Source organism: Ailuropoda melanoleuca, chromosome 2, assembly GCF_002007445.2.
Source record: "Ailuropoda melanoleuca isolate Jingjing chromosome 2, ASM200744v2, whole genome shotgun sequence".
NCBI lineage: Eukaryota > Metazoa > Chordata > Mammalia > Carnivora > Ursidae > Ailuropoda > Ailuropoda melanoleuca.
This window is the reverse complement of record NC_048219.1, coordinates 122,839,314-122,857,485: the sequence shown is the minus strand read 5'-3', so window position 1 is coordinate 122,857,485 and position 18,172 is coordinate 122,839,314. Positions and strand designations below refer to the sequence as shown.

Below are 18,172 nucleotides of genomic sequence, written 5' to 3'. Positions count from 1 at the left end.
TGTCAAAAGTAGAATAATCCAGTTGAAAAAAATCAGTAACCACTTAAAGATGACATTAGAAAAGCCAAGTAGTCAAGGGGACAGCTTTATTCATGAAGTAGTCATTTTATAAAATCAGAAGTATGAAATGATTGTCATATGATTTTCATCAGTTAAAAAAATACTTCTTTATTGGAAAACAGTTCAGAGATTAGATGGCTTTCATAAAAATAATGCTTGTTAATGATCCTTGAAAAACCTTGTGTTAAAATAAAATACATGGCTGACGCAGAAGCTGTGGCCCACTGCTGATGCCTGACAGTCACTCTTTGATCGAAAAAGAGATTTGATAAGATACGTCCACAGTTGACTTTTTTGGAGGCAAAGTGTTCAATGATGTGTAACATAGGAACATATTTTAGGAAAAAATAACTACCCAGATGTTGGAATGTGCTTCTGTAACTCGTGTTTGTTGTTTGTGAGAGATTTCTGTGCTTGTCTGGAAATCCATTGAGGATTTGTGGTAATAAATGGAAATTTCCTATTCACAGCGTGAATATCGGAAAGACTATGAAAAGTCAAAGACTATCTACACGGCACCTCTTGATATGCTCCAAGTCACTCAAGCTAAGAAGTCTCAGGAAATTGCCAGCGATGTGGACTATAAGCATGTCTTACACAGTTACAGCTACCCACCCGACAGCGTCAACGTGGATCTCGCCAAGAAGGCGTATGCACTGCAGAGTGATGTGAGTCATCGGGTTTTCTGAGTCCCTCTTTCTAAGGTGGAAACTGAAATAATCTTTAAGCGGAGTGATGTTTTTGACAATTCTCAGAGTGTTGGCATTGTCTTCTGTATGTAGCAAGTATGTAATAGGAAAATGACCCTTATGGCTCAATGAGAGCGTGCCATTCAGAGTTAGAGACCTAGGTCTAGCATGAATTCATCACTATATCCCTTTGGGAAAGCTATCAACCTTGCCGAGTCTCGAGTCTTCCTTGTAAAATTGGACTAAACTGAAAGAATTGTTTTGAGAATTTCAATGCATGCAAAATCCTTAGCTTAGTGTCAGGCCCTAGTGAATTCTCAGTAAACATTCACTATTCTTATCTTCATTATTATCACAATGATCTCATTTCTGTTAATAATTTTTTACCTAGATAGCTATCTTGTCCGAAAATAAAATATCTTCTACCATTTACAGCATCAATTTTCACAATCACTGAGGTTTTTTTCTGCAGATGAAAGCTTGTTTAGGCAACTTAATTTGAGCTACATAATTGAACATTTCATCCTAACAATTCTATTTTTTTTAATGTAGTGAACACATAACATAAAACTTAACATCTTTATCCTTTTTAAGTGTACTGTTCAGTAGCAGTTAATTGTATTCACGTTGCTGCGCACGCGGTCTCCAAAACCTTTTCATATTATGACATTGAAGCTCTAGAACAGTTAAACAACTCCCTGTTTTTCCCCTCCCCCAGCTCTTGGCAGCCACCCTTCTACTTTGTTTCTATGAGCTGGGCTACTCTATAGATCGCATGTACGTGGAGTCATTCAGTCTTCGTCTTCTTGTTACTGGCTTGTTTCACTTAATGAAACGTCCTCAGTGTTCATTCATGTTGTGCGTGTGTCAGAATTTCCTTCCTTCTTGAGGCTGAATAATATTCCATTGTGTGTGCATAGCATATTTTGCTTATCCCTTCATCTGTCAGTGGACGTTTGGGTTGCTTCCATCTTTCGGTTGTTGTGAATAATGCATCTACGAACGTAGGTGACCAATATTCCTTTGAGATCCTGCTCTCAATTCTTTTGAGTATACACTCAGAAATGGAGTTGCTAGATCACATGGGAATTTTATTTTTAATCTTTTGAGGAACCACCCTCCTCTTTTCTACAGCAACTCTACAATTTTAAATTCCCATCACTAACAATCCCTTTTTAATGCACGATTATTTATTTATTTAATTTTGCTACGTTTCTTTCTCCCAAGTAGATCGGAAGCCTCTCAAAGGCAGGAACCAGATAGTTTCTTGATTTTTCATTCCAATTAAAAGGCCCACACTAAAGAACAACAATTTGAATTTTGTATCTAGAATGTAAGTTTTAGGTACCACCTATATCAGACAATAAGAGGAGCCTGTTATATTATTTATTTTTTTAGAGAGCAAGAGTGGGGGTGGGGGTGGGCCAGAGGGAGAGGGAGAGAGAGAATCCCATGCAGGCTGCACACCCAGCACAGAGCCTTGTACAGGGCTCGATCCCACAACTGTGAGAGCATGACCTGAGCCGAAACCAAGAGTTGGACACCTAACCGAGTCACCCAGGCACCCCGAGAGTTGCCTATGATTCTAACGGCATCACATATGTCCCCCAAAATAGGACAAATTCCAAATGACAATGGCCTTCCGTAAGCAAATTAATGAGTGCAACCATTTTAAAGTGCACTGTTAGCCAGTGTAGAAACACTCCTAAGCTCACCACTACACACGAAGGGCAAAGTGTGCAAACACGTAGTGCAAGTAACTACTATGGTCTTACTGGATCAGAAAATGAGCAAAGTTATCCACCTTCAGTGTGGCCATTAGTCCTAATATGACCAAAGAAACAATACTTAGAGTTCCAGGGAGCAGACATCTTACATTTGATTATCTAAATGTAGCACTTTCATTTATTCCTTGAAGGATAGCTTTAAATGTTACACTTATCCAGATCGGAATTACTTCCCTTCAGTTAGAAATAAGGATGAGATGGAATATATACCCACTAGAAGAACAGTAATAACCTAAGGGCTGTTAAAATCTCTCACCAAGGAAATACTTAGCATAACTTAATATGGGGCAACCCCTTGGGGGCTCAGTCATTTGCACGTCCCACTCTTGGTTTTGGCTCAGGTCATGATCTCAGGGTCTGAGAGAAAGCCCCACATTGGGCTCCACACTCAGCCTGGAGTCTGCTTGGGATTCTCTTTCTCCCTCTCCCTCTGTCCACCCCGCCCCCGCCACCAGTTTGCACTCGGTCTCTCTCAAATAAATAAGTAAACTTTAAAACAAAAACAAACCTTAATGTATGAAGTAAGCAAGCTGGTCAGAAATCTTAACATCGTTTTGGGTAAAATGTTAACAATTTTATGAATAAAGATGATGTTGAGCAAAGACCTGTAACCTTTCTCTTGGTGTTTTAGGTCGAATACAAAGCTGACTACAACAGCTGGATGAAAGGTTGTGGCTGGGTGCCTTTTGGGTCCTTAGAGATGGAAAAGGCAAAGAGAGCTTCAGACATCCTGAATGAGGTAAAGCCATCTGTGTGCCATCCCAGAGAGCTGGAAATGTGATGTCCTAAAGCCCGCAAACTGCAGAAGGGCCTTCTTTTCCCTCTTCATTCTCTAGTCATTGTTGCTGAGAAAAAAGCACTTAGTACCTGCATGAATTAATTATCCAGGTAGATAAGCTTCACATCAGCAAAATTATTTATGTTAATCATTCATGATAAAAATATTTTAAACAACTTTATCAAGGTATATTTGCATACCATAAAATTCACCTATTTTAAGTGTACACCTTGGCAAGTTTTAACAAGTTCATATAGTTGTACAGTCATCACATAATTAAATTTTAAAATGCTGCTACTACACCAAAGTTTTGTTGAAAAATTCCTGCTCCCATCTACAGTTCCGGGCAACCAGAGATCTGGTTTCTGTCTCTATAGTTGTATTTTTCCAGAAATTTCTTCCATATCAGACTTCCTTCACTTAGCACCATGTTTTTGAGACTCATCTATATACCTGCCTGCGTCTGCAATTCATTCCTTCCTCTTACTGAGTAGTATTCCACTTTAGCTGTATTGCATTCTGGTTGTCCAGTTGGTGAGCTTGTGGATTCGCTCTACTTTCTGGCAGTTGTGAATAATGCATATAATGAATATTATAGAATTTTTCCCTTAAGTGTTATACCCTGTGTCCTATTCCTGATGACTCTGAAGTAGTCTATAAGTTATTATTCAGTCTGAGGAAAAGGAGCAATGACCTTGCACTCTTCAAGTAGCCAAGTTATCTGTCCCTTCTCCTCCAACAATGGAACATTCCCACTGCGGTCAGGCGAACCCATCATCAGGGAGGTTAACCTACATAAAGAAGGGACAGAGGTGTTGAGTGAGGGTTGTCTTCACACTCAAGTTTCTGTTGTTCTGTGCTTTTACTTGCTTTTGGTGAGCCACATCTTATCTCCTCAGAGATTTTTCATGAAAGTTCTCCTGGGTTGGTGATGTTCAGAAGTCTGAAGCTGAGTGATGCTACTTTGTACACAGAAGTGGGATGTATAACATGCACAAAGGAAGAAGCCTGGGAGACTAGATGGAGAAAGATCTAGAAACGTAGCTAGAAGTTGCCAGCTTCCCACTGGAACACCTTCCAATGTTCTCTCTCCTGTAGCTCCTTAGCGCTTTAGTAAAACATAACCTGTGTACTAACCACAGGGAGGCTGCAGAGCGAAAGTCCTCCCTTATGGGAACCCCTAGCTGTTGCCCGAATTCCTCGGTCCCTCCTCCCTCAACCAGAGAGCTCCTTTACTTCAGTTCGAGTGACAGCAACCTGGCAGTCTGTTAGGGTCACGCAAAAGACATTCCAAATTTCCTCACATGCCAAAGGTGAAAACTTTGTGGTGTTTCTGGGTTCTGTTTAGCGGGGAGTACCCTCTTTCATTTTTCATTTTTTTTTTTTAAGATTTTATTTGAGAGAGCACAAGCAGGGAGGAGAGGGAGAAGCAAGCTCCCCACTGAACAGGGAGCCAGATGTGGGACTTGATCCCAGGACTCTGAGAGCATGACTTGACCTGAAGGCAGGCGCTCAACCTACTGAACCACCAGGCGCCGCCCCACGTGCCCTCCCCCCACTTCCATTTCATAAGCAAGAAATAGTCTGGTTCCTGCAAGATGTATTGGTCTGTACTGCTCCAGACCATCCAAAATTAAGCCAATTTTTAAATCACTGGCGTTTGTATTGTATTCATCTTTTTCCCCAAGCCAACCAAGAATTGAGTATTTTTATATATTAAAATCTGGAAAAATCCTTATCCCTCTAAAATAAATTTCAAGGATTTTTATATATCAGCCTTCAGCGAAAGTAATATGCTTGTTTCTTTTAATTCACCAAACAGAAAAAATACCGCCAACATCCAGACACTCTCAAGTTTACCTCGATTGAAGATGCTCCAATTATAGTACAGTCTAAAATCAACCAGGCCCAGAGAAGTGATGTAAGTGTTCATTCCATCTGTATTTTAATAAATGTTATACAAATACATTTGTATTCTAAATGTGCTGATTACCTGGAGTTACTATGCAGTCTGAAGAGACTCGGTTACATGAGCAACTGTGCACCTCTCCCAGCTTTTCATTAGCGAAGCACTCCTGGTTCCTATCTTTAGAGTGTTATGTATGCTGTGCTGACTGTCCTTTCAGCCGTTTAACCTTGCTTCCCCCCCCCCCAGAAGGTCAGGGACTTCTGATGACAAGAAACGCTGCAGGCCTATTTGTAGGAAAGTCCAGGAAGACGAATATAGGCAACACACCTTACAGAGGCATTACACTGAGACACGAATCATGTAGAGTAAACCCCCCCCCAAGTCCCGTCAGTCACCCACAAAGTGTAAGAGAGACGGTTTGCATATCCCACCCACTTAGCCTTTTCTGTGCTCAGGAAAGTGTCCGCAAGTTCACGTTTTCATCAGGTCATCTCCCTGGGCTAGCTTCTGTGAGGTGCCCCTACCACAGTTCGGAGGTTCCTAGCGCATGCCGAGGGACCTTGGCCAAGGCTGAACTGGCACTAGGATAGGACCCTGTGCGTTGCGCGTGAGACCTTGAAGGCCTACGGATCTTTGCAGGTGAACGTGAGGATGACACAGAGAACGTCTTTGACAAAGAGCACTGCTGTGCCATGTGACCTGTTCTGAGATGATTTTCCTGTGTCCTTAACCCCTTTCCCCTACTTTATACTTGTTGGTTGATGCATTTCTTTTTTATCTTTCAGGTGGCCTACAAAGCCAAAGGAGAGGAAATTCTTCACAAATACAACCTGCCGGCGGACCTGCCTCAGTTCCTCCAGGCGAAAGTTAATGCCTACAATATCAGTGAGGTGTGCCCATGAGCTCAGCTGCCGATCGCGCGTGAGGCCTTTTCCAAATGGGCCTCCGTTACATTCAGATGCCTTTTTTCTTTCAGAATATGTACAAAGCAGACTTGAAAGATTTGAGCAAGAAGGGGTATGACCTGAGAACGGATGCGATTCCCATCAGAGCTGCCAAAGCTGCCAGGCAGGCGGCAAGTGACGTAAGTCTAGCCGACGGTTGCCGGAGTGTAATTAGAATGTATGGGTGGGGGTGGACCTGTGGTCCAGAAGCCACCACACCTGCTGTCCTCAGCTGAAGGGAGTCCTGCTGAAAACTATTTAGAAAGGAAGATTCCCTAACGAGGTCTGAATTGTCCCGGGTGTAAGGATTTGTGGAACCTTTACTGACCTTGTTCTAATGAACCACCCGAAGTGAAAGGTCTCCTCCGTATTTCTGCACAAATTCACAGTATTCCCCTTGTGGAAATAAAACAGTGGGTGGAAAAGTCACTCACTATTTAAGTCCTAACAGCCTCCTGGTGGAAAGATTTTGACTCAGAATTTGCTTAATTTGTATGAATTCCCTCTTTCCCTTATTTCTTTTTGCTTCATTGCTTCCAGTGATGGATAAATTGGCCCTAAGGTTCATAGCATTAGATTCCATGAAAGTTAGAGATTTTGTTTTTTGTTTAGAGATTTGTCTTTGTTTTCCTTATCTTACTTTAACCTAGCTGTGAACTAGTTACTTTCTTCTTTGAGATTCAAATCAAATTGACTGAAGCCCCCTACTGTTGACCTCTAGGAAGTGGGATCCCCTCCCCCCTGCTCATTGCAGATATTCTGAGGTTTCTGTCGCCTCTGGCTCCTGGTTTGCCCACAGCGGTTTTGCTCTGGCTCACTTGGACTCTCCCGCCCTGGAGTCACTTCTCTTTCTGGTCTGCACGATCCAGAGATGGAACACAGCCCTGTCTTTTGGTTTCCCCCAAGTCCCAAGCACAGCTTCACTGATTGTTTGAAATGAAGTTGACATTGCACTGATGGAAATAAGTTGCAATTGAATAATAAAGATCTGTGTTGTAAAAGCCCCACCATCCAAAGTTTCTCACCCGTTCCCTTTCTCAGCGGGTGCTGTCCTCCCGCTGCTCCCCACACGGACACACACACAAGCCTTCCTTCACATCTCTGCTTCTCCGTTTCCCACACTTCTTCCCAGGTCTCCCCCAAGCAAGTTCAGTTCTTCTCACTTTATTATTCAGAACCAATTCATATTTACATACTGGCTCTGGGTCTCCCTTTGAATATCCAAAGACTCATTAAAATTCTACCACTAACACAGGCAGCTATTTGGGGTCTCCTGTAACAGCACAATAGAATTGGTAAAGATTGCAAAATGCTTATTTTTCATTTGTCTTGAACAGTATATAAGTGGAAAGGAATTTTACCTTGTCACCGACACCAATTATGGCAATGCACCCACCCCAACCTCTCTCAGGTGGCCGAAGCAGCGACAGACCATCAAATGGGCTCTAAGTTACATTTTACCAGGCTACATTTCAAACTGTATACAAATGAATATCTAATTGTTTGGTCATTGAAGTAGTTTCTGGGGAGCTCAATTGCTTTAAGTCACAGCCTCATTGTTCAGTATCATCTTCATAACTACATTTTAAAATTTGCCCACTTTTGTTTCCAATAGGTTCAGTACAAAAAAGATTATGAAAAAGCCAAAGGAAAAATCGTTGGCTTCCAAAGTCTCCAAGATGACCCTAAACTGGTTCACTATATGAATGTGGCCAAGATGCAGTCAGACCTGGAGTATAAGAAAGACTATGAGAAGACAAAAACAAAATACAACACACCCCATGATATGTTTAATGTCGTGGCGGCCAAGAAAGCTCAGGATGTTGTCAGCAATATCGACTATAAGCATCAGCTCCATCATTACACGTACCTGCCTGATGCCATGGGCCTGGAGTTGTCTAAAAACATGATGCACATACAGAGCGATGTAAGTGACCCTTACTCCACGACACAATCCCCCCCCCCCCGCAGGAGAACCCACGGCTTCGGGCACCTACTCCTTTTTTTCCCCTTTGCTGTAGAATGCCTATAAGGAAGACTACAACACCTGGATGAAAGGCATAGGCTGGATCCCTATTGGCAGTCTGGAAGTAGAGAAAGTTAAGAAAGCGGGAGATGCCCTGAATGAAAAGAAGTACAGGCAACATCCAGACACCCTCAAATTTACCAGCATCGTGGACTCCCCAGTTATGGTCCAGGCAAAACAGAACACAAAGCAAGTCAGTGATGTAAGTACAAGGGAGGGGGCAAAGAATGGAGGGAGGCTTTAACAAAATAAATAGCAGCTCAAAATTTTTATTCTTCTGAGCCATTAATTTTCCTTTTACTTTATTTAAAATAATTATTACAATTATTTTTAGTTTGGGAGTGCCTGGGTAGCTCACTTGGTTAAGCGTCTGACTCTTGATCTCAGCTCAGATCTTAATCTCAGAGTCATGAGTGCAAGCCCTGCACTGGGCTCCATGCTGGGCATGAAGCTTGCTTCAAAGCAAAATGAAAAACCAGACCACAACAATTATTTTTAGTTTGGGCACTAACATTTTCTTTTATCTTGCTATTTATTTTCCTTTTTAAAACATCTTCCTATTTAGCTGCCTTTGAAATACTCCGTTATTGGATAAACTTGTCATGGTGAAAAATTGCTACTCTCATACTACACATGTGCGTGCACATACAAAATTTAGACTTAAATTCCAGACACTTTAAAGTAGCAAATTCATCGCATTCAGTTCTGTACTAAGTTGCTTATATTTGCTTGTCAATGCAAAATACTAATACAGGGAAATAATTCACATGAGTATATTGTTTTGCTTCTCAGAATTCATCACACACAAATATTATAGAGGCTTTTAAAAACACACATCTTGGAGATTAGTACGTTTTTTGCCTGCCTGTTCATAAACAATGTACATGACCTGGCTAAAGTCAGATCTAGAGGGAAGTTTAGTGTATAGAAGGATTAAAGGGACATCAAAAGCATTCATTTATTAATTCATTGAATGAATGTTCTTGAACTCCTTCCCTGTGCTGGCATTGTATTATACGCTGATGGTATAAAGATGGCGTAGACGAGGATTAGTGAGACATAGGATATAACAAGGAAGGATATAAGAGTATAAGACAAAGGCAAGGAGAGCACCAGAGCATTGCCGTACCAAGAGGTGAGTGCTGCAGGAGAGGTGCATGCCAAGTAAGTACAAGGCAAGAGGGTGACCGCCCACCAAGGCTTTCCTGGCAAATAGGGAAGGGTGCGTTCTTGGCGTGAGAAAAAACATAAGGACTGACAAGAGGTCATGGATGGAAGGACAGTGAAGGGTTTGGGATTGTTACCTGATCGTTGAGGGTCTTGTGTGTTAACTTATCCTCTGGACATTGTGGGGTAGGTCGTGGGAGGTATTGAAGATTTTAATCCATGGAGTTGCATTATCAGGTCGGTGTTCTAAAAGATAGCTCTGACGAAGAGCGCTGAGACTGCATTGGTGCGGGGAGAGATCGGAGGTAAGAAGGTAGATGAAAAGCTGTTACAGAAATCCAGCAGAAGCCTCATCTGGATTTGAACCGAAGTAGTAGCAATGGCAAAGGAGATGCGTAGAACGTAGAATGGGTGGGGTTCTGTGAATGCTTAGCTATGGTTTCTAAAGACAGTGAGGAGGTAAAGGCAGCTCTTGGATGCTTAGAAGAAATTATTTAGTGTTTGAGGATTCAAATAGATATCAGCCTCTTTAGACTTTGTGATACATACGCAGCAGTTTACGTGTGATGTCCCACATAGACCTGACTGAGGGCTTATATGATAAATGACAGTCAAGAGGTTGGAATACTTGTGATTCTAGTTGTATTGTAGATTTTAGAAATTAAGCAATTTCTTTCTTTTCTATTACAAAGAGGAGGATACAGGTGCACCTAGATGTTTTTCTGACATCTGTAAAGGGATAAAATAGGGTAAACATGAAATGGTAAACCTTGTAAGTACACTGGGCTTATGTATAAGGGCCTTCATATTATGAGGAAATTATTATATGGTTTTACTGCTACAATTGTAAAGTTTTTAGCAGAAGTGAAAGACTCATTCTAAATGCCATTTTCTAAGAATCAAAAACCAAAAGCGAAAGAACAAGACTTTAAGAACTGTTCACTCTACTAGAAAGACCGGACTTTGCTGGCTTTGGTGAATTCTGTTTATTCAAGTTAGGGCTGCACATTTGAACTTATTTTCCATTAACCTCTAACAGTCAAAGATATGTTTTCTATTTTTCTATTTTAATATACAATTTTTAGATCTTTCTAAAGATAACAAAATGCTTGAGTTTTTTAAAAATAGGAAAATACCTCTGATGATATTTTTAAAGGTTTTATTTATTTGACAGAGAGTGTGAGCAAGAGCACACAGGAGCACAAGCAGGGGGAGTGGCAGAGGGAGAGGGAGAAGCCAGCTCCCCGCTGGGACCATGCCCTGAGCCAAAGGCAGACACTTAACCAACTGAGCCACCCAGGCCCTCCCCCTTTGATGATTTTTAACGTTAGAAATAGTGAGGGGACTGTGTTAGGGAATAACTCCTTTAAACGTGCAATCAAAGCATTTTCCCTTTTGTGCTCTCTGTAATGCATTTTAATTCTGTGATTGTGTGTTGCAGATCTTATACAAAGCTAAAGGAGAAGATGTGAAACATAAATACACTATGAGTCCTGATCTTCCTCAGTTTCTCCAGGCCAAGTGCAATGCTTACAATATAAGCGACGTGAGTAGGGTTTTTGATGGGGTGTGAAATCCAGACATGATTGAACAGTAATAGAATTTAAGAGTAGGATGGGGCCTTGATAATTATTTAGATCAGTTTCCCATACACCCTGTATGAAGCCTATCCCATGATGACGGCTCTCTGCCTCTTAAGTCAGCCTTTTCAAGGGTGGGACAAGTCAAAAGGATGTAACATTTTCCCTTACGTGGAGCCCAATATCTATTCCTCTAAAACTTTGATTTAGTTTTCCTAGTTTTGCAAGTGGAGGAAGATAGTATCCTGCAGCAAAATGAGAATTATGAAATCCTTTTATTAAAACAAACCTGAAATTTCTACAGCTAACCACCAGGTCTTCCCTTGACCTTCCTTTCATAAGAGCAGACAACTTCATTTTCTCTAGTTGGTCCTCACACACCATGGTTTCCAGAACCTTTATTCCTGTCCTCTAAATCCACTCCAGTTCTTCAGTATCCCCCTGTGCTGTGTGCTCAAACCAGGTTGGGATGAATAATTGGTGCAGCGTCCTATAATTTCATGCTACACGAAGTGTGACGTTTTGCTAATGTGACTTCCTAAAGCAGAATGTGCTGTGGGAGATTCCTTTAGTTTATATCTGGAAAAGAATAAAACAATCCCAGCAATTGAGGAATCACGTTAGCTGATTAATACAGAGCACGCTGACATCCCTTTTCCTTTTACATTGCAGGTCTGTTATAAACGGGACTGGCATGATTTAATAGCCAAGGGTAACAATGTGCTGGGTGACGCGATTCCCATCACTGCGGCCAAAGCGTCCAGAAACATTGCCAGTGATGTGAGTAAAAATTTTAGGTGAAATGTGGGTGATCGCCTGTTTAAAAAGCAATCAAATGTGTGCTTGTCTAAATGATACCAGATTGAAAACAATATGTTGAATTAGTGACATTGAAATTCTCCACAAAATATTGTTTTGAAAACCTGTCACTTTTCCAACATTCTGTGATTCTTTTCAGTTGACCCCACTTGGTAGAGCTGTCGTAAATCTGACAGCCACTTCCTCCCCTGATTCATAGGCCAAATTACCTTTACTGACACATTTCCCTGACAGCCCACATTTATTTTCAGTGAGAACACCCTAAATGACACACATTAAATTCAAATGATTGCTTGCATTATAATTGTATTAAGAAGATTGAAAAGATGTTAGATAAAATGTAAAGTTTTTATAAACCAAATGGGAAAAGGCCCATTTTTGAATAAACCTTTGGTTTATGTAAATCGATGCCCATTTCACCTCTAAAAGGAAAAGTATACACTTCTTCCCATCATTGAAGATCAAAAATTTCAAAAAGCACGCATGCCCGGTAGACTTCACTGTCACATACTATTCCGGGGGCTACAATCACAGTTGGAGAAAAGAGAAGGAAGAAACCACCCATATGTACAGACTACATGGGAGCTAGGGGTGTAAGAATTCTACAGCTTTCCTTGTCAGGATGCCACTGAAAATGTGTTCCTCAAAGATGTACACACCCCTGTGAAATAAATTTCTAGTTTAAGGACAAAGTGAAAGTCCAAAATATGACGTTATCAATTTTTTTTTTCTTAGAGTTTGAGCAGAGCTTTTTCTAACACGCCTAGAAAAGTCTCGATAATCCTTCTGCCTGCTAAACTCTTGTTCATAAATCAGTGCATTAAACGACGGGAGCAGCGTGTTAGCAGAGTTGAAGTAGATTTGAGTTCTCTTGCATAAAAATGGAGGCTTTGACCTACCGACAGTACAACTCAATCTATACCCCATCCCCAGTTCAGCAGTGCGAGACCTTGGGCTGCAGAGCCGTCGCGGTGAGGCTTTTACTGGCGGGGAAGCTCACAGCCTCTCCCGCCCTTGCTGCGGGCCCTGAACTCATCTGCAGCGGCTTCAGCAGCGAGCTTGGAAAGTAGCTGCTGAGACATGGGCGGGGAAGGCCAGGCACCTGCCTGTGCGGCATCTGAATTGCTGCCACCCAGAAAGAAGAGGGTTTTGTTTTAAGCTGATCCTGTCAGCCTGAGACCACACAGTCAAGTTTTGCTTCCCCTTCCCCAAGAAAACCTGAGTGTGAACTTGCATGTAGCGTTTCTTCTGCACCTGTTGCATACGTATCACTAGGTCGCTGGGAACAGCAAATGGAAGATTTTCTCAATAATTTCTCATGTTCTATGACGTATGATAACCTTCTGTGGTGGTAATAACATATTGAGTGGGGAGAATTCACATCCCAGGAAACCAAGAGGTACTGGCCTTCTGTTTGGAAATGTGCCTTGTTTATATTAAGCATGAAAATTCAGGCTTTAAGTAAAGTTCTACATGTCAGTGCATTCGTAGGATTATAGCAAAGAAAGAAACTGGTCCTGAATTTATCATGATACCCATCTGTAACCCGGCAGTGTTGGAGATAAACGTTTTCACTCTGAACTTTCTGGGGCTCGTGGGAGTGGGTGGGTATGGTTTGCATTTCTTGTACAATCTTCCAGAAATGCACAATGTTCTAAGTTGCCTTTGTGTGTGAATATACTTGCTACACATAATGTTATCAATGCCTAGGGCTTTGCTAACCAAATTTTGCCTTTGCAGTATAAATACAAGGAAGCTTATGAGAAGTCAAAGGGGAGGCATGTGGGTTTCAGAAGCCTCCAGGATGATCCCAAGCTGGTCCATTATATGAATGTGGCGAAGTTGCAGTCAGATCGTGAATACAAGAAGAACTATGAGAACACCAAAACCAGCTACCATACCCCAGGGGACATGATTAGCATTACTGCTGCAAAGTCTGCCCAAGATGTCGTCACCAACGTCAACTACAAACAGCCTGTACATCATTACACATACCTACCCGATGCCCTGAGTCTCGAGCATACCAGGAATGTGAATCAAATTCAGAGTGATGTGAGTATATATAACATAACAGACCCAGACATGTTGGTACTTAAGGGATAATCATTTCTTCCTGTTTTAGTAGACTTCACAATACAGTAAGATATTTGAAAAATGCACTTTAAAACAAACAGTCATTATTGAAAGACTAACAAAGGCATGGTAGATGAGCTGTGTTTTTGCTGGCTTTCTGTGCTCCTATTGTAATCATTGATACTGTCTTTATTAACTTATGGATCAAAGATAAAACCATATTCCACCAAGTATATAAACCACCTTCGTTCTCAACAAGAGGAAATGGTTGCTCTTGGCAGGCCCGCTTCAATGGTGAGATGTATAATGCAAAATAGTATTCTCTATTCTTTCTGTATTCGGGAAAGGTTTTTTCTTTTTTTAACTAAAAATCACACTCTCATGCATGTTAATCTATGTGATGAGTCATCTAGAATGAACCAGGAAGGCTTTGTGATTGCAGCATGATTCATGGAGAGCTGCACGGGGGGGGATGTTTAATATTCAGGGCATCTCCTTCTGCAGGAACCAGAACGAAGATGTCTCTCCCCAGCTGAGATCAGGAATAGCCTAGATGAACAGGATGGGTGAAATTCAAAGTTGTGGGGTTTTCAGTGAAATCAAAAAGAAAGCCCAATTTATTGTCAAAAGAGACACAACTTTTTTTAGCATTAGCCATGGAAATATGTGGCCTAGATTCCCTCTGTGTCGTATAATGCACTCTTAACAACAGAACTGCTTTTTCTTATTACCAAATTCTGGGTAAGAAGCTCAGTGGCATACATAGTGAAAGCTTCTTCACAGACGGGAGCATGCTGGAAGGGTTGAATTGCAGATTTCAGAGAGCTCCTTTGAGTATTCTGCAGGCTACCTCCTCATACGAGATTACTCTTTTACAGAATGTGTATAAAGACGAGTATAACAACTTCTTCAAGGGCATTGGATGGATCCCTATTGGTTCTTTGGAGGTTGAGAAGGTCAAGAAAGCAGGTGATGCTTTAAATGAGAGGAAGTATCGACAGCACCCAGATACCATCAAGTTCACAAGTGTGCCCGATTCCATGGGCATGGTTTTGGCTCAGCAGAACACTAAGCAGCTAAGTGATGTAAGTGGTTTCCCTTCAAAAGGGTTTATCCAAGGCACCTGGGATTATCTGTGGATTTTATTTCTCAGGCCAGTCTCTGTTGTCTCATTATCACAGATATCCAGGGGCACCTGGGCGGCTTGGTCTGTCAGGTAGCCGACTCAGCTCATGATCTCGGGGTCCTGGGACTGAGCCCTGCGTCAGGCTCTGCACTCGGCAGGGAGTTAGCTTGAGGATTCTCTCTCTCCTCCTCTCCCTCTGCCCCTTCCCCTGCGCACGCGTGTGCACACACACTCTCTCTCTCTCCCTTTATCTTTCTCAAATAAATAAATAAATAAATCTTATAAAAAGGGGGCTTATCCATGAATAACCCCCATTCCACCATCCTTCTTAATTCAACGTGTGAAGGTGCATCCGTGTTAGCGCATCAACTGCTTTCAGGGGTATGATAGAAAGGTCTTACTTTTGAAACAACATGCAACTTGAACATAAAGAGAATGAGGGAGGAGAGAAGGAGGATTTTCCAAATTTGCTCTATTTTCCAAATGTAGAGAATCTGTGCCATTTATAAGCAGACCCCTATTATTATACACATGAAATGGAATGAAATGATTACTGTTATCATTTGTGATTCCATCTGAATTGTAAACCAAGCTATTTATTGCTCTGAGTTGCAACCGTCCTACCTAGCTACTTGGGGGGGAAGGCATAATGTCCTAATCTCTTGCATAAGAGCTCGACGTTCTGAAAGGCAAGCCAGAGAAGGGCCTCTGGGGAGGATGGAAGCAGTTTACTTTTCAAGTCAGCTGAGCCTCATTTCTGAGCCCAGGTCTATCTGGACCCTTATTCTTAGAGCCTAATTACCCTGCTCAGTGCTTCCCCTCATTGGGTAATTTCAGAGTTCTGTTGAAGTAACTCCACCAAAAGAGAGTGTATGTAAAAAGCAAGGAAAAGAAGAGGTTGTGTGTTTTTAGCCCCAGATATTAGAAGGTGGGGAAGGCTTTGCTTGGCTCAGACTTGAGAATTATCTGTGGATTTTCTTTCTCAGGTCAGTCTCTGTTGCTGCATTACCACAGTTATTTTGGGATTAGTTCTATTGTAGTAGGAATAAATGTGGAAATTCTTCTGATTTCTTTTGTTCTCACTGTGGTTTTCCAGTTAGCTAGGAGCACTGGACACTCATTCTTTGTCTTCTCCACCCCAATAAATGCCATCAACATCTACCCAGTGACTCAAGCCAGAAACCTGGCTGGCATTGCGCTGCCTCCCTGCGTGATCCCTGCATCCGTGCACCTCGGTCTCTCCCAGCGTCCCCTGGGGCATTCGCCTGTCATTCACCTGCCTGCAGTTAGTTAGGGCTTCCGTACCTCTCATGGGGTCAACTGCACTAAGCTGGTATCTGGCTTCCCTGCCTGCGGTCACACATGACCAGCAGAAAAACGGTCTTAAAATATAAATCACAGCCCTCTTATACTTAAAACCTTTTAGTAAGTTCTCCTTGAACTTAAAAGCTAAACTCTTTCCCTGGGCTGAAAAGACCCTCAGCTCTGTGCCCCTGCTTCCCATCCTAATTCTGTCGGGCCCCCTTGGCACACTCCAGCCCTGTGATGCAGCTGCCTTCAGTCCCTCACGCTGGTGCTGCCCTTTCCAGACTCAGGGCCCCAAATGCTCTGCTTTGGCCTGGACCCTCCTTTCAAGTCTGAGCATAAATGTTATCTCCTTAGCCTTTGCTGACTACCCTTGTTTCTTTCCTGAAGTTATTCTATTTATAACGCATCACACATTCTAGCTCTATCTTAGAGTTAAATTTTTATTTTCTGTCTCCTCCACTGCACGGTAACCTTCAAGAGGACATGTCAGCCCTTGTCAACACATTACATGCAGAAACCTATCACCTACCTGGCCGATAGTGCTGTCCAATAAATATTGGTGGAATAAGCAAATGGATATGTCTCCTAACACCCTCCCATATGGTAGTATAGGTATTTGACTTGTATATGGAAAAACACAAATGATTACCTTCCTTTTTAAAGGGGTGTATACCTGCTGGAACTGACATTATATCAGCTAATGATATTTGCATTCTGCCTCCTTTGGTTTTAGTTGAACTACAAGGTGGAGGGGGAGAAACTGAAGCACAAATACACTATGGACCCCGAATTACCTCAGTTTATTCAGGCCAAGGTCAACGCCCTCAACATGAGTGATGTGAGTATTTGGGCTGGTACCAGTCTAACATTGTTAAGATGGGCCTCCTCTTTTCAATTCTGTATAATTCTAGCAGTGAGAATTTTAAGGGCAGCAAACTGTGGATCTTTCGAGTCTCTGTTCGCAGAGGTCGTTGAGAAGAGATGACCTCTGGTTAACCTGTGAGGTAGACCCAGGTAGAGTCTCCTCACCCATCCCCCATCCTTGGAATGTAACTTCTGTCTGCTGTCCCCACAATGGGAGCCATTTTCAAGGATGCAGCCTTGTTAGAGCAATATGTTGTTGAGACCACCTGAATGGTATACGTGACTAAACCCAGTTAAGGCCTCGGTATAAACTTTTAAGATTGTGGTGGGCTAAATCGTGGAAGGAGCCGAGATGCCCTTCAACAGATGACTGGGTTAAGAAGCTGTGGTCCATATATACAATGGAATATTACTCAGCTTATCAGAAAGAACGAATTCTCAACATTTGCTGCAACATGGACGGCACTGGAGGAGATAATGCTAAGTGAAATAAGTCAAGCAGAGAAAGACAATTATCATATGATTTCTCTCATCTATGGAACATAAGAACTAGGAGGATCGGTAGGGGAAGAAAGGGATAAAGAAAAGGGGGGTAATCAGAAGGGGGAATGAAACATGAGAGACTATGGACTNCTATGAGAAGCAAACTGAAGACTTCAGAGGGGAGGGGGTGGGGGAATGGGATAGACTAGTGATGGGTAGTAAGGAGGGCACGTATTGCATGGTGCACTGTGTGTTATACGCAACTAATGAAGCCTCAAACTTTGCATCGGAATCCGGGGATGTACTGTATGGTGACTAACATAATATAATAAAAATTTAAAAAAAAGATTGTGGTGGGCAAGGGAGGAGAGCTACTTGTCTTGTGGTTGCCCAAGACAAGCCTTGTGTGTAAGTTCCCTTGTTTATTAAACCTGCCACCTATCAATCGGTATGGGCTCCCTCTTTGTTCAGTTTCATCTTGTCCTCCATGTCCGGGGGCCAGTTTTTGAATCAGCAGTCTAAAGATTGGCTCAGAGGGGAAGACGAACCATGAGAGACT

At 42.1% G+C, this 18,172-nt stretch overlaps 1 protein-coding gene across 1 annotated transcript in view; it reads left to right on the top strand.

The window, feature by feature from the left end:
• Positions 1-18,172, top strand: part of NEB (nebulin) — a 204,807-nt gene that overhangs the window by 39,340 nt on the left and 147,295 nt on the right. Inside the window, 12 exon segments of the mRNA XM_034654568.1 lie at positions 531-728; positions 3,168-3,275; positions 5,137-5,235; positions 6,009-6,113; positions 6,200-6,307; positions 7,783-8,094; positions 8,189-8,395; positions 10,802-10,906; positions 11,613-11,720; positions 13,500-13,811; positions 14,711-14,917; positions 17,000-17,104. Coding sequence (XP_034510459.1) covers positions 531-728; positions 3,168-3,275; positions 5,137-5,235; positions 6,009-6,113; positions 6,200-6,307; positions 7,783-8,094; positions 8,189-8,395; positions 10,802-10,906; positions 11,613-11,720; positions 13,500-13,811; positions 14,711-14,917; positions 17,000-17,104 — 1,974 coding nt within the window.